Below are 24,338 nucleotides of genomic sequence, written 5' to 3'. Positions count from 1 at the left end.
AGTAAAACTCTTTCTGCTGGAAGTTTCAAAGTGGTGATGCTGGTGTCCAATTCTGCTCCGATAAAAACGATATGTTAAGATGGCGACAAGGCAGATTTTTCTGAAATTACTGTAAAGCCCAGATGCTTGTAGAGAGTAAGAGTGGTGTCCCTGGCTTGTATTAGCTGATGCCTGGTGGTGGCGGTGAGGAGCCAATCGTCTAAGTATGGAAACACCAGGAATCCTAAATGCCTCAGGTGAGCCGTGACCACTGCCATACATTTGGTGAACACTCTGGGGGCTGTAGTGAGACTAAAGGGTAGGGCTCGAAACTGGTAATGATTGGCTCCCAGCCAGAAGGGCAGATGATCCCTGGATGGTCTGGCCATTTTTATATGGTAGTACACATCCTGTAGCTCTATCGAGCACATCCAATTGTCTTTCCCTAAAAAGGGAAGTACCAACTGAAGCGTGACCATCCGGAACTTCTCTTTCTTGACAGATCTGTTTAGTCTGCTGAGGTCCAAACTAGGTCTCCAGTCCCCTGTCTTTTTTGGAACTAAAAAGAATCTTGAGTAAGTTCTGGATCCTGTCTGGTCTGTTGGGACTGGCTGGATGACTCTTTTTCTTAGCAACGTTTGGATCTCTACTGTTGCTTGTTCCCTGTAACTGGGTGAAACGTCCAGGATTTTTGTTGTCAATGGAGGGGGAGTGGCGAAAGGAATGAAATATCCTCTGGAAACTATACTTTGTACCCAGTTGTCATTTGTTATTTTGAGCCAGGCGTCTGGATACAAAGATAAGCGACCCCTGACTGCCTCCAGAGCAGGACAGTCGGGCCTCCTTTCAGGAGCGCTGGTAGGACTTCCCAAAGAACTGGTCTCTGTCACCCTGGTTTTGCGGACCACCTCATTATTGCCCCCCTCCTCTGCCCCTGGAGGGGGTTCACCACGTGTGTCCAGAAAGGCTCCTTGGGCTTTTCGGATCCACATCTTTCCTTCCTTTTGACCCTTGGTGTAAGGTCTGGTAGGGGTGGAAAAATGGACTCCAATGGCAGAAAGAGTCTTTCCTTCCTGCTCACAACTGGTCAAAGTTTCCTTAACTTTGGGCCTGAAAAGGGACGAGCCATCAAAAGGGGTGTTGACAAAGGATGACTTAAAGGGCTCTATGAAGGAACACAAGCGCATCCAGGAATGTCTACTGAGAGCAATTCTTGTACCCGCTGCCCTACTCGGTCCATCAGCTGCATATAAAATGCGATGCATGGACGAATTCACTATGGAACTGAAGGTAGCAAGCTGGGAGGTGACTTTGTCTGAAGGTCCTGCAGCTACTGTACCCTGAAGAGCATCTCCAAGCTCTTTAAGGAGGTCTCTTTGTAGTCTTGTGAAATGAGTGATATAGTTCAGTGAACGCATGGCAAAAGTCGCTGAACTGTATGTGCACTTCCCATATCTATCCATGATCCTAGAGTGTCTGTTAGGAGGATGGATAGAGGAAGAAGTGTCTGACATCTCCTTTTTGGTGGCTGCTGCCACCACCATAGCATCAACTGGCACTCCCTTGGCGAGGAAAGACTTTTTCGGGGGGGGGGGGCAGAAATAAATTTATTGGGCCTCCTAGGGACAGGCTCCATGGTGTCCGGAGACTCTCACGCCCTTCATGAGACCAGCTCCATGAGCTCATAGAAGGGCAGAGACACCCAACAGGTGGAGGGTTGAAACCCGAAAGCCTTCAGGAGAACCGACTCATCTTCAGTAGGGCTGGTGGACTTCCAGCCACTCCTCCGCCTAAGGATTTCTAATATCTCAGCAAATGAGATATCTTCAGAGGGGAACCGTGGGAACCCTTCTGATTCATCTAAGTCGATGTCGGATGTGAGAGACTCCTGTGGGGAGTCGAAGTGCTTCCTCTTGCAAATCGTCTTCCTCTTCCTGTGTACTTCATCTGTGGGAACTTCTGGTGAAGTCTCAAAAGAGCAGGGGCCACCCAATGCGGCTTCCTGAGGCTCAGGGTCTCTAGCCTTCGACAGGATGTGTGAGGCAGAAGAGGACACAGGCGTTCTTTGGGAGGAGGTAGTCAGACCTGAAGTTATAGATGTCTTGGGAAACATCACTCTCCTCATGGCTTCAAAGGCACCTCTGCTCCAATGAGAAGGGACCGCTGGATTCAAAGAACCCACCGATCTCCTTGGCACCAGGACAGTGGGCTTGAACCAGAGGTAGGAGCCAAGCTCATCTGAGCCGAGGCCCCAAGAGGCAAAGTTGGAACCGATAAGTCAGTATGACTATCCTCCCTGGACCCGACCGGAGAGTGTTGGCTTCTAGACTCCTCGACAGGTGCCGAGGAAGTCCGAAAAACAGAACCGATAGCACTGGAACAGGCATCGTCTCAGAAGGCTCAACAATCATCAAGTCTGACTCCTCCGGTTCGGAAGGACCAGGATGGCACTGAGGAGAAAAGGAAGTTGATGGCATTACAGTCTTCGGTTCTGAAACCACTTGGGTCGGAGACGATAAAAATTTCGCCTGTAGCAACTTCTGCACCACACGATCCACATCCAAATAGGATAAGCTGATAGAGGACAGAGATGAATGAATGGACGGAGGCGATTTTAGTACTTCGGACACTGGTTCCAGGATTGGCTGCAAAAAGACAAGACGTTCGGCTCCGAGGGCTGTGGAGTTGATGTCGACGGTTTCTTAGATTTTTTTTTACTTCCGAAGAAGAAGCCTTAGAAAACTTTGAAGACTTACTAAACTTATCCTGGTCACTCAAAGCTTCCTGAAAAGATGGTTTCAGAAGTCCTCTATGAGCTTTCTTTTTCTCTCCTCAAGAACTCTGGAGGAAAAAGAATGGCAAATGGAACAGCTTTCCTGTAAGTGCAAGGCTCCAAGACAATACATGCAATTAACGCGACTATCTGTCACAGACATCTTCTGTCCACATTTTGGACACTTTTTAAAGCATGACTTGGGATGCTTATCTTTCTCCTGGTTAGCCATAACCAAATATACAGTAGCCAGAAAAAAATACTGTACTATAAAAGAGACTAAACACACCCAAACAATTAGAAAGGTTAAACTAGTAAAATAAGCCCTAAACAACAAATGGGCTGGACAACATTATACTGTGACTAAACTGTCACTATTCAAAAACATACACACACTAATTACTTATTCAAACTACTCTAAATAAGCTATATTTAATACAATATAATGTGACTCAACTGTTACTATTCAAAAACACACAGACACACACACTAACTACTTATTCAAAATACTCTCAATAAGCTGTCTATAATATTGGAAAGGCACACCAAAGGGAAAGGGAATACTACAGGCCTAACTGAAAAACGAAGGACAAAAGGAGAAGAAATATAGCTACTAATAAGCTATAAAAACTATAACTATTAAAGACTAACTCTAAATATAAAGAGAAATATCAATTTAGCTGGATAATATTAGAAAAAAAACTATATTGGCACGAGCTGTGCAAGGAACCTCCAATCTATTGAAAAGGCAAACTAGATCTGTGGTAACTCAAGGTGCATCATGGGATAGGGACTTGGCCTCGAGCTGTCTGAAGACCTCGAGCTTTGTAATAGGCTGACTCCGAGCCGAGGATCAGCTCCAAACCCATCTCATCTGTACGAATGAACAGCAAGATAGAATAACTTCACATTATTACTTTAGAAAATGTAATATATCCATAGTGATGCTTCAGGAAATTCATTTAGATAATAAAATGAAACCTTTATCTAAAAACACACTGGGGTCAGGGGATTTTGCTGAGGCTATAGATGGTAGGAAGAGAGGGGTGTCCATTTTAATTAAGGAAATCAACTGGAATTGGAAGAGACCCTAAAGGATAAGGCAGTCAGTAGTTGTTGATAAGAGGTAATTGAGGAGGAAAGAGAGTAACACTGGACAATGTGTATTTACCACCTAGGTCCTCAAAACAGGCATGAGATATGTCATTAAATTTTCATCAAGGCATTCTACTACTTGGAGGGATTGGAACATAGTGACAAAAAGGTCTGATGCCAATGGAGGACCCAGGGCCATGCAGACCTCCTCAGAAGGGAGGTATCTGCAGTAGTTCTATCAGGCATTTGGTTGGATAGATATGAAGAAGCAAGACTAGGAAGAAAGGTCATTCTCTCATTACCTGGACAGACACAGACAATGGGCCATGCTGGACAAGTTTTATATCTCTAGTCAGCACATGCATTTGGTTACGGGAACAAGAACGCACACCAAATTACTATCAGACCAAGCACCCATTGAATGTGAAGTGGAACTACCAGGGGATGGCAACTAGATACAACCTTGAAAAGCTGGCAATGCGTGGTGGATGTATAAGCAAAAAAGCAACCTTTAGACTGTACTGGTTAGACTTTTGAAAACATTTAATAGCTTGAATGGATCAATAGAGAGGTAGGATGAAATAAAAGATAAGATTAAGATATTTATGGAAAGGTAGGAGCATAGGGAATGGATGGCTAACTGACAGATATATCAGCGTCAAAAACTTAAGAGCTTGCAAGAAAAAGAACAGGGGGCCTCAACAGTTGAATAGACTGAATGACAAGATCTAGAGGAAAACTGAAAAAGGGCAACTGATTAGGACATTTTGAGGAAAAAAAAACAGTAATAAGGCAGAGGTATTTTGCTAATACCCCCAAATTACAAAAAGAAATTAGCTAATGGATTAAGACAACAAAAAATACAGGATTAAAAGAAGTACATTGAAGTTAACAACAGACCCAGAACAGATTGGGAATATTTTTAAAAACATTTATGAGGAATTACAGCACAGCACAGGAGGAGGATCACACATGGGTGGGGTACACTAAAGAATATTTAGCAGTATTAAAATTTAAGAAAATATTAAAGGATAAAGTAGAGATGTTAACAGGGAATATTATAAGACAAGAGATAGAGGAACAGTTGAAAAGGCAATCAACAGGGAGATCACCAGAATGGGATGGAATACTGGTAGAAATTTGGTAATCGGAACCAGGACATTTCTGAAGCATGGTATACGTTATTCAACATGCTATTAAAAGATAAACAGATCCCACTGTCTTGGGAAGAAGCAGTAATTTCTGTACTGCCTAAAGAAGGGAAAGACTTGACTAATCCAGGATCTTACAGACCCACTGCAGTCCTCAACCATGATTATAAGGTCTTTACATCAATCATAGCAGGAAAAATAGCAAAAGTTCTCCGAAACATAATTAGCGTAGTCAGTGGGGCTTCATAAAGGGGAGGAAGTTACTTAAAAATATTTTATTAGTGAAAATTATATACAAAGAAGCGGAAGCCTCCAAAAAGCCTCTTCTGATGATAGGTCTATATGCTGAGAAGGCCTTTGATAGAGCCCACTGGGATTTTTTGTAGGAAGTTTTAAAAGTGTTTGCTTTCCCCACAAAAACTGACTTTATTGTTCCAGGAGATGTACAGTGGAATTAGAGGCAGATTAAAAATAAATGGGGAAATAACCCAAGAGATTTCAGATAGGCGAGGGACTAAACAGAGTTGTCCCTTACCTCATTGCTTTTTGTCCTATACTTAGAGATGTTAATGGAAAAAATTAGAAATTCAGAGATACAGGGTTGGACAGAGAAGATTATAAAGTACAAACTGGCAATATTTGCAGATGACATCTTAATATTTTTGACTAACCTAGAAAAAGATGTAGTGATGCTCTTTCCAAGATAAATGGATACAAGATTAATGAAAAGACAACAAAAGCTATCACAGTTAACTACTCCCCATCTCACCACATGGTATAAGACTTTTCAACTCTGTGAGGGAAGTATAAAACAAAATTCTTCAATATTTGGATTGCAGACCAGGCCAATGATTCCCTGGCAGAAACCTGGACTGAGATGTGATATAAAATATAAAATCTAGTCAGGAAATGGGAAAGTGCAGTTGTGTACACTTACCATAAATGTAGATGTTCGAGTGTATTCACTGTTGCAGTCATTACACTTGGGTTATCCTGCTGGCAGGCTACCCTCAGTCGGCCTGAATTCCAAAGTCTAGGTCCGGCATTGGTTGCTGTCGCCTCTTCCCTGACGTCAGTGCGCCAGGGGTATAAAAGATGCAGCCGATGCCATTTTCTTCAGTTTTTCTTGCCCCAGATGTCAGGTGCCCCCAAAAGGGTAGGCTAAAAATATGCCAATAAAACATGCATGCACCAAAATATATAATACCTTCATCTACAAGCAAATACACCACATAGGTTGTATAGATTAGAGAAGTGCAGATAAGTTGCAGCAAAGAAATGGGGGATGGTGGGTGGGTAACCTGGACTGCAACAGTGAATACACTCTAACATCTATATTTATGGTAAGTGTACACAACTGTACTATGTTCTTCGTGTTTCACTGTTGCAATCATTACACTTGGGTTGAATTCCAAAGCTATGGTTGGGAGGCTGGAGCTAAATAGCATTAGGAGCGGCTATGAGGCCCTGCAGAACTGCAGTGGCAAAGCCTGCCCTGGATTTAGAGTAGAGTGGTAAATGCTAGTGCTTTGTAAAGGTGTGATCTGAACTCCAAGTAGCAGCCTCTAAAATGTCTTTAGTTGGTACTCCCCTGAGGAAGGCTGCTGAAGTGGCTACTGCTCTGGTTGAATGTGGACTAATGCCTTTAGGCACTGGCTTGCCATGTTGTGAATAGCAGAAACGAATGCAGTGGCCTATCCACTTTGAAATAGTCTGCTTTGAGATAGCCTTTCCTTGTGATCCTGCAGCATATGCCACTAGTAGTTGCTCTGTCTTTCTGAAAGCTTTGGTTCTGTTCAAGTAGAAGTGTAGCTGTCTGTGTATGTCCAAAGAATGCAGAATTCTCTCCCCCTTATTCTGTAGGTTTGGATAAAAAGTAGGCAGATGAATAGTTTGGTTAAGGGCCACACTGGACACTACCTTAGGCATAAATGTTGGATTTGTCCTCAGAGAAAGCCTGTCTGGATAAAAAATGATAAAAGGTTCTACAGCCATGAGTGTCTGTGGCTCTGAGACTCATCTTGCAGAGGTTATTGCTAGAAGCAGAGCTGTTTTCCAAAATAAAAACGTTATATCAGCTGTAGCGGTTGGCTCAAAAGGAGGCAGGGTGAGTTTTTCCAAAACATAATTGAGGTCCCATGCAGGTATTGGTGATCTCCTTGGAGGCCTTAAGTTTTTGACTCCTCTGAGGTACTGCCTTAACAAGGGATGAGAAAAGATTGGTGGCTCTATATTGTAATTGATGAAAAGGATAGGCCTTTGTCCAGCATCTCAGTTAAGTATTGCAAAATCTGAGGAATATTTGGTACAGCTGTGTCAATTCCTTGTGCTTGGTTCCAAGCACAGAATATCTTCCATTTTCCAGCGTAAGATTTTCTGGTACTAGGCCTTCTGGCCTCCAAAATGACATCCATTACAGCTTTAGTGAGTGGCGCGTTTTGTATCCCTACTTTATCCGCCATGTTGCCAGATTTAAGGTCTTTAGTTGGCTGTGCAGGATCTGATTGTTTTGTTGGGATAGTAGATGATGTATTTGAGGCAAGGTACAAGCCGGGCATTGAGACAAGTTCCTTAGGATTAGATACCAGTGCTGGCGGGGCCAGTCTGGGGCAACCAGTATCATCTTTGGCTTCGCTTGTGGAGGAGAGGCAGTGGAGGAAAGGCATATACTGCTAAGCTTTTCCAGCTGAAAGATAGGGCGTCCACTTTCCATGCTTGTCTGTGATAAGTCCTTGTGCAGAATCTCTTTAGTTGGTAGTTGTGAGGAGAGGCAAATAGATCTATATCCGGGTATCCCCATTTCCTTGTTATCATGCTAAAGACTTGTGGATCCAATTTCCACTCATGGGGATCCATGAGGTTTTGGCTTAGTTCGTCTGTCAGAGTATTTGTCTTTCCTGGCAGGAATTGTGCCTGCAGATGTACTTGGTAAGTCAATGCTGTGTCCCACAAAGTGATGGCTAGTCTGCAAAGGGGGTAAGAATGAGTGCCTCCCTGCTTGCTTATATACCACATGACTGTGGTGTTGTCTGTCTTTATCAGTAGTTGTCCCGGATGAAGTAGGTCCTTGAAGGCTGTCAGGGCATTTTGAACAGCTAGCATCTCTTTTTGATTGATATGTAGATGCATTTGGTTTGCGGACCATGTGCCTTGAATACATCTTCCTGCCATGTGAACCCCCCCAGGCATAATCTGATGCATCCATTGTTAATGTTTGCCTGGCTGGGGGTAAAGTGAATGGCTGTCCCTTGTTCTGGTGACAAGCCTTCACCCACCAACGAAACTCCTGTTGCAGGCAGGGAATGAGAGTAATAATTGTTTCCAGGCTGTGGCAATGTTGAGTCCAAACACTTTTTAGGTACCATTGAAGTTTACTCATATGCAGTTTCGCATATGGAATTAGTAGAATGCAGGATGCTATGAAGCCCAAATCCTGCAGAATTTTTCTTGCAGATAACTGGGCCTTTGTTGCCAACAGATTGAAATAGGTAGTCAGTTGCCTTTGTCTGTCTGGCGTGAGATAAGCCATCTGGGCAGTTGTATTTAAGCTTGCACCCAGGAATATTGTCTCTTGAGAGGGTACTAGTTTTGATTTATTTTTGTTGACTGTGTACCCTAGGCCTGTTAGAAATTTCTTTACAAATGCCAGATGCTGTAGTAGAATGTCCTTGTTCTCTGCTTGAATGAGACAGTCGTCCAAGTAAGGATATATTTGTATTCCTCTTTGTCTGCAGAATGCAATTACTGGTGCCAGGCATTTTGTGAAGACCCTGGGCGCAGCAGATAAGCCAAAGGGCAGTGCAGAGAATTGGTAGTGCATTGAGCCAGCTTTGAATCTGAGGTATCTTCTGCATGTTTGTCTGACTGGGACATGCAGGTATGCCTCTTTTAGGTCTAAAGTCACAAGCCAAGCCTTCTTGCCCAGCATGGGCAGAAGTTGCTGTAGAGTCAACATTTTGAATGTTGGTATATCCAGAAAAGTGTTTAAAATAGATAGGTCCAGTATTGGTCTCCAGGTCTTGTCCTTTCTTGGTACCAAGAACAGTCTTGAATAAAATCCTTGTCCCTGCTCTTGCTCTGGTACTTGTTGAATGGCCCTCATGTCCATGAGGGATGAGACTTGCTTTTGTGCCTCTGCCCTTTAATGTTTTGGCAGGTCTGGCCAACCGTTTGTCCTTGGCAGGGTATGGAAGTGAAACTTGTAGCCTTGTGACACTATGTCTAGGACCCATTTGTCCTGGGTTATTATGTGCCAGTTTTGAGAAAAAAGTGCTAGATTTCCCCCTAAAGTTGCTGCCAGAAGATAAGTGCTTGGCGCAGGCAGGGGGAAGTCACTGGGACTGTTTCCTGTATGGCTGTGATTTGTCTTCTCCACTTTTGGAGGTAGAAGCACCCCATTGTTTAGACCTGTACGAACCTTGGGGCTGGGATCTGCCTCTTGGGCATCTGTATCTGCCCCTTTGTGGTCTGTCTAACACTGGAAAGGACCAATTCTTTGTAGGCCAGTGTCTGCTAAATCTTGGAGGCTGAACCTGTAAGAAATCCTTAACCGTTTGCATAGATTTAGCTTTGCCCTCCATTTTCTTTAACACCAAAGTATCATGCTGTAATGGGGCATCTAATAATTTTTCTTTGACATGATCAGGCGGACTTTGTTTCTTTAACCAAGCATGCCTCCTGATGACAGAACCCGTAACAGCGGCTCTGCAGGAGGCCTCCACAGAATCAAAACCACACTGCAAAGTATGCTTTCCAACTTGTTCAGCTGCATGAAATAAATCCTACATTTCTTTGTTTTCTGCACATTCAGAATTTGTCAACATTTTCTGTTTAAGCAGTGACATAATATACTGCTGATATTTGAGCATATGAAACTGACAATTTAAAGCCCTTATAGGCAAGGAAGCGGAAGTATAAATCATTTTTCCCCATCTGTCCAATGCCCTAGAATCCCTGTCAGAGGGGGTAGGGTTTTTTGCAGCGGAAGCCTTGACCCCTTTGGGACCTTGAGAAATATTTTCTGGGTAAGCAGCAGGGTTTTTGAAAAGGAATTTATGAGAGTCAGGAACCCTGTAATACCTATCCGGCTTAACAGGAGCTGGAGGTAAGGAGTCAGAGGTCAGACTGGACTCTAAAAACACATGATCAACAATGTCTAACACAGGTGGAATAGCTAGGGGCCTGAGTTGTGGTAGTAAAAGGAAGTCTCTGAGCCTTTTCTTAGATTCTGAAAAATCTTGGCTCTCCCAGTGGAAATGCTCCCTCATGGTATGCAAGGTTTCCCCAAAAGAGTAATCCTCAGGAGGAGAGGCTGAAGGGATAGATTCTTCAGCATCTGAATTCTCATAGGGAGGAAGAGAGTATTCCTGATCAGAAGAGGAATCAGATGAAATGGAAACCTGATCTGAAGATTCATATTCTGTCCCTTGCCTAGGCCTTTTATCATGTGGGGGATGGGAACCCCTGATCAAAGTAATTAAATCTTCAGCCATTTTGAACATCTGTTTTTTGGGCATGGAGGCCTGTCCATGAGACTGTTGTACTTGTTTCTTTGTCTTTAATGGTGCTTTAGTCTTTGCCTTTGAAGCTGAAGTCGTTTTAATGTATAATCGAGTTGATCTGAAAACACCCTCAGAAGCCAGTGCCTGCTCAGTGGCTCCGGACCCATCTGAGGGAATAGTCTCCGAAGGTTCAATATCTTGAGCTTCCAGTGGCCTAGGCGACTCCACGTGGGAGTCAGTAGTAGCCTGCGGGTTTAAAGTAGCGGGCATCAGGGGCTGTGAAGGCGCCTCACTGAGAACTGGCGACTGGCTTTGAAGAAGCCTCGTCGTCAGTTTTGGACCTCTGATGCCTGTCCTTTTCTTTTTCTTTGCATTTCTTGTGAATTCCGGTAGTCGGATGGCTATCCTACGACATCGTACAATTAAATCTTCTGCCAAAATAGTGTAATGCAAAATCGTACCGACGCTTAATAGTGCATTGGTTAAATCTAGCACAAAACCGACAACTAGCAACGTTGTGGTCAGGGCCTAGGCAAGGAATACAGTAAGAATGAAAGTCCTTATGAGGTATTTGCTTCTCACAAGAAATACAATTATTAACTTTTTCTGACATTGGTCTGGAGCAAGAAAAAAGATTCCCCAACGGGGTACTTAGCTTTTAATGAAGACTTCGGATCTGAAATTCGAACACGAAAATCTCAGGAGTCAGCCGACTGACACTTGCGAACTGGTTATGCTTCGGGCACCCTTGCAGCAAGAAAGACTGAAGAAAATGGTGTCGGCTGCATCTTTTATACCCCTGGCGCACTGACGTCAGGGAAGAGGTGATAGCAACCAACGCCGGACCTAGACTTTGGAATTCAGGCCGACTGAGGGTAGCCTGCCAGCAGGATAACCCAAGTGTAATGACTGCAACAGTGAAACATGAAGAACATCAGATTAATGTAGACACTGAACAACAAGTTTAAACTAGAAACATTTTTATAGTTTCTCTTATTTTGTACTTTCGGCATGCATTTCTATATACTCCTAGTGAGAATAGATGGAAGACCCTGTTAAGGCTCATTTCAAACTTTAAGACTGAGGTAGACACAAAGTGAAATGGGAAGTGTTAACTAGGCCTCATCATGAAGGGGACAGCAGTGCAGATCTTTTGGAATACCATGCAGCTACACAGCTAAGGGTGGGAAATTATTTATACGATAGAACATATTTTGCCAACTGGAAAGAATTAGTTTTGGAGGAACAAAAGGAAGATGAAGAGCCAAAAACATTTGGAATAGAAAAAGACAACAACAAGTACTAGTTAAGAAATATGAGAGGCAAGACTTACAAAGAAAGTGAGCAAGTGGTGGGAATGTATGTTGAAACCAACTGGAGAAGGGAAAATGTATTTTTTGAATGGAGAGCTCCACTACCTACAACTGGTGGTGGAGAAGCAAGAAAATATTCTGTTGGGAAACTAAGGAAAGAGGACAAAATGATTATGTCTTAAGAAATTAGGGAGGAATATGGACTACCTCATGATAGTGGCATGCACATTTCAAACATTCCGAGTATACTGGAAAACTAAGAAAAAAAGAAACATGGAAAGAGTCAAAAAGGAAATAGCTTTTGGTTCAATTAATGCAGAAGGCAAGGAGACTACAATGTACTAAAAATATAAAATGACCTTCTGGATATCAAAAAGGAAGGAACTAGGGAGGAACTGGTATCCAGCTGGGAGAGGAAAATTAAACATAATGGGATTGATTGATCACAGGTGGAAGGTGTGAGAAATCCCATTAAAAGTAACCAAGAAAAGATATCAGATCATTGGATGGAAATTACATAAATACTTTTATATCACATACTATTACACAGTTTTACGAGTAAACTGAAAAAGAAGTTCCCCTACAGTAAATGGTAACTGATGGAGATGTCAGAAGACAGTGTTGGGAGACTGTAGACATATTTTTTGGAGTGTAAATAGGCAATTTTCATTGCGACCTGAATTGCTTGGTTGAAAAGATATCGGGAGCAGCTGGGAGATAGCTGAAACATAGCATTTATTAAATTATATATGGAAAACGATTAGCTCAGCCCCAGTAGAAAACTGGTCTCATTACTTTGGAGAGTTCAAAAAAGTGATAACAAGAAAGTGGAGGACGTTGGACACCCCAAAGATGGTAAAAGCAATAGCTCTAATGAATGAGCTTAGGCAACAAAAAGACCAACTGCTGAAGGGAAAAAAGCAAAGATACCAGAAAAATAAATGGAGACTATGGGAGATGGTGATCGAATACTAAGGGTACTGTTATGGTACTACTTAAAAGGTGTCTCAGAACTTTTACCTGGAAGTCATGGATTGTAGGAAAAAGTAAATGATTTGTTTCAAATGTAGGCGGTGGCTGACCTGTAAACTTGTGTGAATAAATAAGCAATGTTTTAAACTGATTATCGACAATGACAAACTAGGAGTCAGTTCAGGCATGAACAAAGAATCAATGGTCAGTCCAGTTGCCACTTGATACTTAGTGCACAATGCATGAAGTTTGTACAGGTTACTGTACTAGAAACTGTGTATAATGAAATGCTGTAATAAAAAACAAATAAATAAAAAGAATGCAGTGGTTAGCAGTATTCTTCTCTAGGGTAGGAGACAGGGTCAGTAGATGACTGAGACAAAGGTAATGTCTTTGGAAACTGCAAAAATAGGATCATAATTAAAAGTCATTGACGTCACTGGCCATCTCTGGAACTGGAGAAACCAAGAAGTCAAATACAGGGAGTGACGGTCAGAATGAAGCTTACCAAACTATTGTGTCAGGACAGTTCTTCAAAGCCTCAAGTGGGAAGTTGCTTCAGAAGAAAAGTATACAGCTGACAAAACCCTACTCACCCAGGCAAAAAAAAAAAGCTATAAGAATGATCTTCGCTCTGCATGTCCTGGCTTTCTGTAGAAACATAGGGATATGAACTGGGGGAAAGGCTTACAGGAGTTCTGGGACCACCTCAGGTACATTATGGGGATGTACTCAGAATAAGTGGATAAGGGAAAAGACCCTGCTGCTTTCTGTATCTGTTTGGGATGCAAAAAGATCAAAGAAAGGCTTCCCCAGTGATAGAACAACTTCCATGCTATAGACTGAGAGACCACTCTTGGCATCAATAGGCAAGAGCTGAGCCAGTCTGTTGAACTGATAGGTTTATCCAGTCTATGACTGCCCTTTAGAAAACAACCAGTGTACACAGCCAATCCACAAACTGTCATAGTCTTGTAATTTTTTTGTGGGGGGGGGGTCTAGGTTCTTGTTAATAAACCATACCACAGCCATGCCTTTGCTGTGGATGGCAACAACACCTTGGGAAAGGGAGGTCTGCAATGCATGCAAAATAAGGACTGCCTTTATTTCAAAATATTTATATGCAAACTAGCCTCTGTCTGCCCTTGAAAATGGTTCAGTCAACACTAAGGAAAACACATCTATACTGAAGGCCACAGTAAAAATGAGAATTTGGAAGGTCCACCCATATGTATGTTGGACTTGTGTACCTATCAACTCTCATGTTTACTGCATTTCTGTGATATTTTCCCTGAAAAGTCATGAGAGCTACAAGATGATCACACTGCACTTTCAAGATCCACAGAGGTAATCCTGTGTGATAGCTGGCACTGGGCACCAGGATTAATGCGCCTGTCACAAGTCACACAGCCAAATGCAGACAGCAACTTGAACAGTTTGATTCAGGAAGACTGGACTGACTGTATTTCTGACCAACAGAATATGGTCTGTAAAAAAGTTTGCTTGGTGTGTAGACAAATGTGACAGAGTCAGTGGCGTAGCTAGAGGGGGGACGAGAGGGGCGGTCTGCCCCAGGCGGCACTTGCTGAGCGCAATTGTATCACGTCTCAGACTTCCTTTCCACGTGCACAAATTTTAAACTGATCTCTTCTATTAATGGCTTTACTTTGTGTCATGGAACTGTTTGCAATACAGCTTTACTTTGTGTCATGGAACTGCTTTACAACTTGGAATTGGAACTGCTTTACCATCATTCACTTATTCACTACAATAAGTTCTCTACGTGTGTACTACCATCATTCACTATAGTAAGTATTGCTTTGTTTTCTTTTCAAGGAACTGTTTTACGGTTACGATCATTAACTATAGTAAGTACTGCTGCTGGACATTCACAGAATATGTGTGTGTGTGTGTATATGTGTGTGTGAGAGAAATTACTCAGTTAGGGATACCTAGTGGACTAGGCTCAAACCCTGTACCTTACGTACAAGAGCCAGAATTCTCTACCCCTACCACCACTTGTTATTCAAGAAGTTGCCTTAGCTCTCAACTGTCCAGATTTTCACAGTATGTCTGGAATTTTGGCTCATACGTTTGGTCTGCTTCTCTTAAAATTTGTGGTTTTCTGCTAAATCAGTGAGGACTGAATTCACTAAATAATGACAGCTATTTAAGTTTCAGTCTTCCTGTCTTTCAGGAAATGCATGGTGACACAAAACATAATTTTAGCAACTTTCTAAGATTATACAGGCAGTGTTTAAAATTTGTCCCTGGTTATGGGCCTTTGTCTCCCCCACATAAGTTTTGGCTTTTTTCAGATTTCTTGTGCTGCAAAGTTGAGAGAGATAGTTGAATGTCAAGTACATTTACAAGGAGCTGCTTATGCCAAGTCTTACTGCAATGTGCAACTGTTGTTTAGCAAATAAAGTGTTTAAAAGCATCGTTAGTAGCACAACAGGTAGTATACTTGCTTTTAATACAGAAGGCTGTGGGTTCTACTCCCACAGTAGGTAGATGAATTGCTGATAACTTTACTACGTTGCACTTTAAAGGGAGTGGATGCTGCAGACCTGAGAATATCCTCCTTTGGAGGAGATGCCTTGTAACTATGAACTAGTTATCAGTTTGCCATTCATTTCCTATTGCAATATTACCAGCTTATCATTTTTTAATGTAACATAGGCAATTTATTTTTCAAGGGCAACAGACACTATTTGTACATGAAACAATGAAATATAAAGATGTTTGCTAGCAGCAACCTCTTCATTAGTGACAGAAATATTTAATGTGGAATTATTTAGTTGACTTTTACATCTGCAGAGATTGTGCATATTTACTGATATCGGTGGATTGTAATAACACATTTGAGTAGACTTTTATGATGGAAATGTTCTGAATCTGCAATTTTATCATTATTGATTCATATATTGTTTCATTGCTTAATGGAAAAATGTTCAGAATAATATATTTAAAACATGATCTAACAAGTGTACTGTATTATACAAGGAATATAACTTAATACAATCAGAAAGGTGAATCAAAGAACACATGCATGTTTGCATGGTTCTAAATATGTGTGCAAGGGGCCTATGATTTGAAAACAGCCCAGAGGTGAACCTTATCTGCCACTGGTCAGATGCATTTTCTTCAAATGTGGTTTCAATGCTGTTTCAGTGAATGTGAGTTTCAAGGGCAGAGAAGTTTTAATGCTAACTCTGTTTTCATTGTGAAACTGTATTGCTTTGTTTAGCAGATGTCTATCAGTGTTCATGCTATAAAATTTAAAATAAAAGTTTTAAATTAAATCCAAATAATCATTGTAGAAGTAAAGCATAATACAATATTCACATTACAGTGTTTATGGTAAATGGGGAGAAACAGCCAAGTAATGGGACACTGGTATCTCTGTGGGGGGAGGCATTTGACCATGATTTTGTGAGGGAGGAGGGGTGGCAAATTCAAAAAAGCCCCAGGAGACACAAACTTTAGCTATGCCACTGGACAGTTTGCAGGCATCAACAGAGACTTTGCAGTTTTCATTAATTTTCCCAGGGACTGGAAAAATGCCAGAAGGTTGTCATCAGACTGTTCCTAGATGGAGAAACTTCGTATAGACAAATCTTAGCATCTGGTTCACTGTACTACGGGAGACAGTGAGCCTGGGAAATTTTACATGTTGAGCTGTCAATGTGCTACTGGCCTTAGTCCTCATGGTGTTGATAACGGAACTCCTAATACCAAATATCAGATCTCCACAGTTCTACTCAGACTCGTCAAATCAGTGTTAGCTTAATGAACACTAAGCACACAAAAGACAAAATTCTAACTAATCTAGTTAACTGTTTAATGATTAGATAAGATGGTAATATATATAATATACACTTTAAATTTTTTTAGTGTTAAGTACTTTTGTTTAGCCTCTCTAAGATGCATCAAACATAAATAACAATTCCTAAAGTGAGTAGTAGTTCTAAACAAGGTAAATGCAAACACAAGCATGGTAAAATCCAAGCAAAACTTGTCTTTATGCCAAACAGAGCATATACATAATAAGTGCCAAAGTTTCCATAGGTGAAAAATGAATATCAAACCTTCATATAGCAAGTGACTGGTGTGAGCTTTTATACTCAGAACGCAACAAAAATAAGTTTGTCATCACATAAACCTGTAGTTGTTCCATATGTGAAACAATCTGCAACAGAACACACAGTACGGTGTTTCAGGAACAAAATGTATAAAAACTCACCCTGTGCTTTGCTTTTATTTTTTTTCTATATTCTTCCTTGTCAAATCTGTCCTCCTCTTTCAACTTTTCTCTGGCCTTTTCAACAATAATACCACATGTGTCACTTTCATCACTGTCATATTCTACCACTGTTTTTTGAACTGGTGGCCACTGCTGATGCATCTGCACAGTGAAAAGACAAAAATCATATAACATTAGTTAGGCAGTAGCACTTTAGTATCGGAGAATGATAAAACATCTAGAAACATGACAAGGTACAGTATTAATGCCCATCCAAAGACACTGGTGTTGGGTGGTAGCTCTTCTATACAGTTATTGTAAACTGCACAACAAACAGTAACATGACCACAGATCATTCTTGGCCAAGAAAATGCACATCTTGTAACCTCTCTGCCCCCTCCCCCACTCTGCTGACCTGAACTACACACTTATTCACCAGTGTCCTTCCCTTTACATGACCTTTACTCACTCAGCAGCAGGGCAAAGTACTTCAATCCAATCTCATATCAAATGAACATCTCATCTTGGAGGGTAAAATTTTAATACCTAACAACATTTTTTCAAGCCAGGTCCCAAATACCCCAGCAAGGATATCTTACCTGTCAGTAGAGACAGCCATACTGTCTTGTCTGTGAAGGTGTATGTGGTTGGCTCTGTACTATTTCTTCTTGAAGTACTTCTGTATGGGACAGAATGGGGATAAAAGACTTAAAGACCTGAGTACAGGGAAATAAAATGGCAACTTACCTATGGATAATGTCATGAGGAGAGAGGCAGCAAAAATTTTGGAGCTGACTGCTCAGTTGTGGGGCAATCAAGTCTACTTTTAGCATTTTCCAAAAGTCTGTGGAGGTAGTTTTATTTGCAGTCCAAATTGATATGCATGCTGATAAAAATCTGTTTGGTTCTGTAGTTCAAGGAAATGTACCGCACAAGTATACATTGTGCTGAATGACCTTATGCCAGAATAAAACTCTCTCTACTCACAGCTGTTACAATCTGGCACAATCCTGTTTGCTGATGTATAACAGTAGTACAACCTGTGCTGATTTGAAGATATGGAGAAGGATGCTCACATGGAATGTTAAGGCCATAAACAGTGACTTCATTTTTTTTTAGAATGACATGATTATATCTTTCTTGTTAAGACCAGCTAGCTGCCTTGTACTGAAAGATTGATGAAGTAGGCTCCACAAGTAGAATCCAACGTGGCTGTGATTGGCTCCTGAGTTTACTGTCAGAGGAAGAAGGGTCACCCCTTTGGATAGTTTAAAAAAGAAATTGTTGACAATATAAATTCTTTCTTTCCACACCTGTGAACAGGAATAAGAGTGTCTAAGGAATCTGAACTCAGGTTTCAAACATTTTTGAGTGTCCACTGTAGTCTTCTCATATGCAGTCTTGAATAGAGAAACAAAGAGTAAAAACAAAGGTAAACGATACCGTAACCTTATTTATTTATTTTACATTTGTTAACCGGGTAGAGTCCGGCTGGGCAAGTAGCCCGTTTCTCTGGGGAGATAAGCTCCATATCAATAGTTGCAAACTAAGAGCCAGGACAAAGCCTGATAAAATAAATGGAACCAACAAGCAAAAGTCCACGCCAACTTCAGTTCAAAGGATTTATTAAGCACTTTCGTCAGCTCAGTCACCTGACTTCTTCAGAATAATTACATGACAAAACGAAGCCATATTTATACAAAAATTAAATCACATGACATTTAACAAGCTTCTAACAGTTGCATCAACTAGAATTCACAACACTTACACATGAAAATAGAAATAAAAATAAATATAAATACTCTTAATATATTTAAAAATATTTGGTTAAATAAAAATAATAATATAATTAAAACTAACCAAAGAAAGACCGTAGTTAAAAAACTGCTGATACTAACACTGTCATTCAATCCTGGTGAGGACGTGGCATTTAATTTAATTTGCCACCATAATTCCTTGAAATTGAGTACTTCTTCCCAAGGACCTCCCCTTAAATCTGGTGTTACTTTATCAATTATTAAAAATCTAAAGGTGTGACTGGGGTACTGCATAATATGATTGCTTAAGGCACTATTTGTGTTACCAATTCTGATGTCCCGAATGTGCTCATAAATCCTATCTTTAAGACTTCTCTTGGTTTTTCCAATGTAAAACCCGGCACAATGACAACAGAGGGTGGCATATACCACCCCTTTGGTAATGCAAGAGTAATTCCTTCTTGCCCTCACTTTAAAACCATTGATGACTACTTTGTTCACTGAGAAAATGTGGGTACACTGAGCACAGAAACCACAAGCCTTAGTGCCCTTGCCATGCTGTGTTCCTTCATACTTCATACTCTGTAACAAATCTTTAAATGTTTTACCCCTTCTAAAAATAATACTAGGTGAGATCCTCAATTTATCTGTAACCCCAATTTGACTGCTTAATACAGTCCAATTTTTACTCAGAATACCAAAAATTCCACTATGGTCAATAGAAAATCTAGTAATGAAGGATATAGCTGGAAATCAACCTTTCTCAACTTTGTTACAAACAACTGAAGTAGCTATGACATTTTCCTGACAATCACTGGTCCCCTTCAGTAATGGACTAAACATTCCTGAATTCCTTTTCTTAATAACTTCATCCATGGCTCTCTCAATAAATTCAAGGGGGTAGCCTCTTGATAAAAACATATTGTTCATCTTCCTACATTGATCTTGAAAATCTACCTCACTGTTAACCATATGGGAGATCCGAACAAATTGCCCTTTTACTAGGCCCCTTTTAACATGCAAAGGATGACAACTGGTATAGTGCAACAAACTATTGCTGTAGGTACGCTTTTTATACAGATTACTGACTAAGCAATGATGGAACAAGTCTCTGGAAACCATGACATCCAAATAATTAATGAATGGCAATTTGTTTGGATCTCCAGATAAAGATAGGATTTATGAGCACATTCGGGACATCAGAATTGGTAACACAAATAGTGCCTTAAGCAAGCATATTGTGCAATACCCCAGTCACACCTTTAGATTTTTAGTAACTGATAAAGTAACACCAGATTTAAGGGGAGGTCCTTGGGAAGAAGTACTCAATTTCAAGGAATTATGGTGGCAAATTAAATTAAATGCCACGTCCTCGCCAGGATTGAATGACAGTGTTAGTATCAGCAGTTTTTTAAAACTACGGTCTTTCTTTGGTTAGTTTTAATTATATTATTATTTTTATTTAACCAAATATTTTTAAAGATATTAAGAGTATTTATATTTATTTTTACTTCTATTTTCATATGTGTAAGGTTTGTGGATTCTAGTTGATGCAACTGTTAGAAGCTTGTTAAATGATATGTGATTTCATTTTTGTATAAATATGGCTTTGTTTTGTCATGTAATTATTCTGAAGAAGTCAGGTGACTGAGCTGATGAAAGCGATTAATAAATCCTTGGAACTGAAGTTGACGTGGACTGTTGCTTGTTGGTTCCATTTATTTTATCAATCCATATCAATAGTACAAAAAGATTACAAAATTTTTAAAAAGATTTACAAACAATATACAAAAAAGTTTGACAGTTGCCAACAATCACAATTTACAAAAAGGTGAATGTAAAACAGAAAACATTACATTTCTTAAGCCTTATTACAGGCAGTAATATGAAACTCATTAGATATATAACTAAAAACCATTGCGGCATTTTTATTTGGTAGAAGTAAGACAAGAAGATAGCAGAATAGAATACATTCGATTGATAGCATAAGAAACTAGCCAGGAGTATTACAGGAGCATAGCCACTGTTGAGTAAAGTATTCATTTAGGAGTTTTTTGAAGCTATGATGATCTGTGCTTTTAAGATATTCTGGGGTAATAGGTTCCACTGTTTGGCTACTTTGAAGGAGAAGAGAGAGTCACCAAAGTATTTATGGGATTTTTTTACTTTGAGTATAAGTTTATCAGATGATCTAAGGGTCCTGGGGTTTGGTATTAGTTCCACTAGGTTGGAGAGTGCAGGGCAGTTTTCAGGTTTGTGGATAATACAGTGGGCAGTGGTGAGCTGATTGAGCAATAACAGATTGGGAAATTCAATCCAGTGTGATTTTTGAAGAGCAAGGCAATGGTGGGTCCTGTTGGGTATATTAGCAGTAAATTTTGCTATTTTGTTATAGCAGGAATCAAGTAGATATAAATCAGACTTGTGCAGGTTAGTGAAAAGTTGAGAACAGTAAAGAAGAGTTGATAGGAGGTGGGATCTGTCTGTGGCTAGTCTGGCATTTTGAGTAAGGTAACGTTTGGCCCTATTTAAAGCACCAAGTTTGATGTGAACTTTCTTTATTGTGAGTGATACGTGTTTATTGAATGTTAGGTTGTTGTCTATCGTGATACCAAGTAGTTTTTGTTTGGTTAACTGGTTCTGTTATAGTGCCATTAGTGGAGTAGATGGAGAGAGGAGGTGGTTTTGCTTTGGATTTCCTGCTAGAGACGATCATTAATTTTGTTTTGTTTGGGTTTAGGATGAGTTGAAGTTCATTTAGATAATTTTCAATATCTAGAAACGACTTCTACAGCTTATCTTGGAGTTCTTGGGGTGTGGGATCAGAGCAAATAAGAGTAGCGTTGTCAGCATATTAAATAATAGAAGCAGATTTAGTGGCAGTGTTTAGACTATTTGTGAATATAAAAGAAAGGAGAGGGCCTAGGATGGAATTCAGGGAACCCCGACAGACACTGGTAGGAGTGTGGAGAGTTTATTATCCCACTTAGTTGCCTGTTGTCAATTAGTAAGGTAGGTAAAGAACCAGATGAAAGCTGTAGAGCTGAGGTTGAAGGAGGGTAGAGTGTCGAGTAGTAGTTGGTGGGATACCGTTTCAAAAGCTTTGGACATATCAAGGAATATAGTAGAGACTAGTTGTCCACTGTTTTTGAGGAGATTGATGTAGTTAGTGAAACTTATGAGGGCTGTGGAGGTACTGTGTTTTGGAAGGAAGCCGTGCTGTCAACTAGATAAGAGGTTATTTGTAGTGAGGTGGTCTAGGAGCTGCTTATGGATACATTTCTCTAAGATTTTGGCTAGGGGTGAGAGAATTGCAATGGGCCAATAATTAGAGAGATCTTTAGATGGGCCTCCCTTGTGGAGGAGAATGATATGGGATATTATCCATAGTATGGGGACATATTCTGCGATGGAACTTGATTAGGATAGATACGGGATAGGCGATGGAGCTTGCAGCAGTTTTTAAGAAGTCATTAGGGAGTTGGTCAGCTGCTAGACAGGTAGGTTTTAGTTTTGATAGGAGTTTTTTGATTCAAGAGGTTTGTATGGGTTTAAAGAGATGTAGTCGGGTTTACAGTTAGTATAGGTAGGCACTGTAAGGGGTTGGTTAGATTTGTTGTTGTTTAAAAGTGAGGTGAGAGTTGTGATGAAATGAGAGTTAAATTGGGATGCTATACATTCAGTGCAATTTGTTGTAGATCGTGCAGGGGTAGATGTTTTGCCAGGGTTGAGGAGGTAGTTAAGGTTTTGCCAAAAGTTTTGTGGGTTATGTATTTTTGCTGACAAGTAACAAAATAAGATTTTTTTGTCAGATAATATTTGCTTCTTAGTTAGGTTTCTTAGTTGTTTGTAAGTGGTGTGGTTTTCATATGTACCATCTTGCTGTAAATGTCTGCTTTTGGGAAATTCTGATAATCACACTGAATTTCAAACTGTTTACTTGTGGAAAAAACACTTTCAATTGCATGGAGATGGCCTCAAAAGTTGCAAGAATGTCTTGCAGTCACAGTGGTCTACAAGGACTGCATCAAAGAAAATGGTAACAAGATATGATGAAATAATATATCTTACAGCTTCTCACCAGTAGGCAAGCCACAAAACAAGGAAAGACGGCTATAATTTTGTTTCTTGAGGTATGCAAAACTAGAGCTAAGCATCTGGTAAAAATACTCTAGTGCTGCAGATAGTCTAAATGGCAAAAATTAAAACAGAAACGGACAAGATACCTGAAATCTGAAGTACTTCCTGTCGGGTGGCTTCAATGGGATGTGTAAGTATCTTCAATGTCCAAAGATGCAATGTACGATTCCTCAGCTATTGTAAGGTAGTAATGTTCTGAGTGCACACGTATTCAGGAATGACTACTAGTAGTTTTAAGAGCACTGTACATGATGGGAATCAGAAACAGACTAGAAGAGAAACCTTGACTAGAATAAGTGGAAAGCAACCATTTTATTGCAGGTCAATGTTCAGTCATCAAATGAGAAAGCCAGCAAACCTCTCTTCATCGAACTTAAAACACTGAATGTTAAATCAGTGAACGTTTAATGATCGAATAATTTACCCAGGGAATGCAGGTGGTTGGCCAGCATTAGGAAATGTGTCCTTTTCCACATTGTAGTGCGATCTTGGAGTTTGTATATGGGTCTACTTCACATAACCGAATGCTCAAATGTTAGAAATTCCTATGGCTGAGACCATATGATCGAACATATGAATGTTCAAAAACATGAACTCGACCCGTACAAATAAAAAAACACACAAACTGCTTAACTGATTAAGCTTCACCCCCTGCACCCCCCACACCCTCCCCCTACTTAAATATACCAACTCTGAGATTGCACTACAGCGAGAAAGTGCAGTTGTGTACACTTACCATAAATGTAGATGTTCCGAGTGTATTCACTGTTGCAGTCATTACAATTGGGTTATCCTGCTGGCAGGCTAACCTCAGTCGGCCTGAATTCCAAAGTCTAGGTCCGGCATCGGTTGCTGTCGCCTCTTCCCTGACATCATTGCACCAGGGGTATAAAAGATGCAGCCGACGCCATTTTCTTCAGTTTTTCTTGCCCCAGATGTCAGGTGCCCCCAAAAGGGTAGGCTAAAAATATGTCAATAAAACATGCATGCACCAAAGTATACATTTTGCCTTCATCTACAAGCAAATACACCACATAGGTTGTATAGATTAGAGAAGTGCAGATAAGTTGCAGCAAGGAAATGGGGGATGGTGGGTGGGTAACCTGGACTGCAACAGTGAATATACTCGAACATCTACATTTATGGTAAGTGTACACAACTGTACTATGTTCTTCGTGTTTCACTGTTGCAGTCATTACAATTGGGTTGAATCCCACAGCTAAGATTGGGAGGCTGGAGCTAAATAGCATTAGTAGCAACTATAAGGCCCTGCAGAACTGCAGTGGCAAAGCCTGCCCTGGATTTAGAGTAGATTGGTAAGTGATAGTGCTTTGTGAAGGTGTGCACTGAACTCCAAGTAGCAGCCTCTAAAATGTCTTTGGTTGGTACTCCCCTGAGGAAGGCTGCTGAA

General features: G+C 40.6%; 1 protein-coding gene across 1 annotated transcript in view; it reads right to left on the bottom strand.

The window, feature by feature from the left end:
• Positions 1–17,003: 17,003 nt before the first annotated feature.
• The window catches only part of DDX10 (DEAD-box helicase 10), a 1,393,858-nt gene continuing 1,386,523 nt past the window's right edge, over positions 17,004–24,338 (bottom strand). The window contains exon 15 of the mRNA XM_044071854.1: positions 17,004–17,192. Coding sequence (XP_043927789.1) covers positions 17,004–17,192 — 189 coding nt within the window. The remainder of the gene's footprint in view (positions 17,193–24,338) is intronic.

This window comes from Protopterus annectens, chromosome 5.part0, assembly GCF_019279795.1.
Source record: "Protopterus annectens isolate FY-2018-M chromosome 5.part0, PAN1.0, whole genome shotgun sequence".
Taxonomy (NCBI): Eukaryota; Metazoa; Chordata; order Ceratodontiformes; family Protopteridae; genus Protopterus; species Protopterus annectens.
Note: the sequence above shows the minus strand (reverse complement) of the source record. Positions and strands in the feature narration are given on the sequence as shown.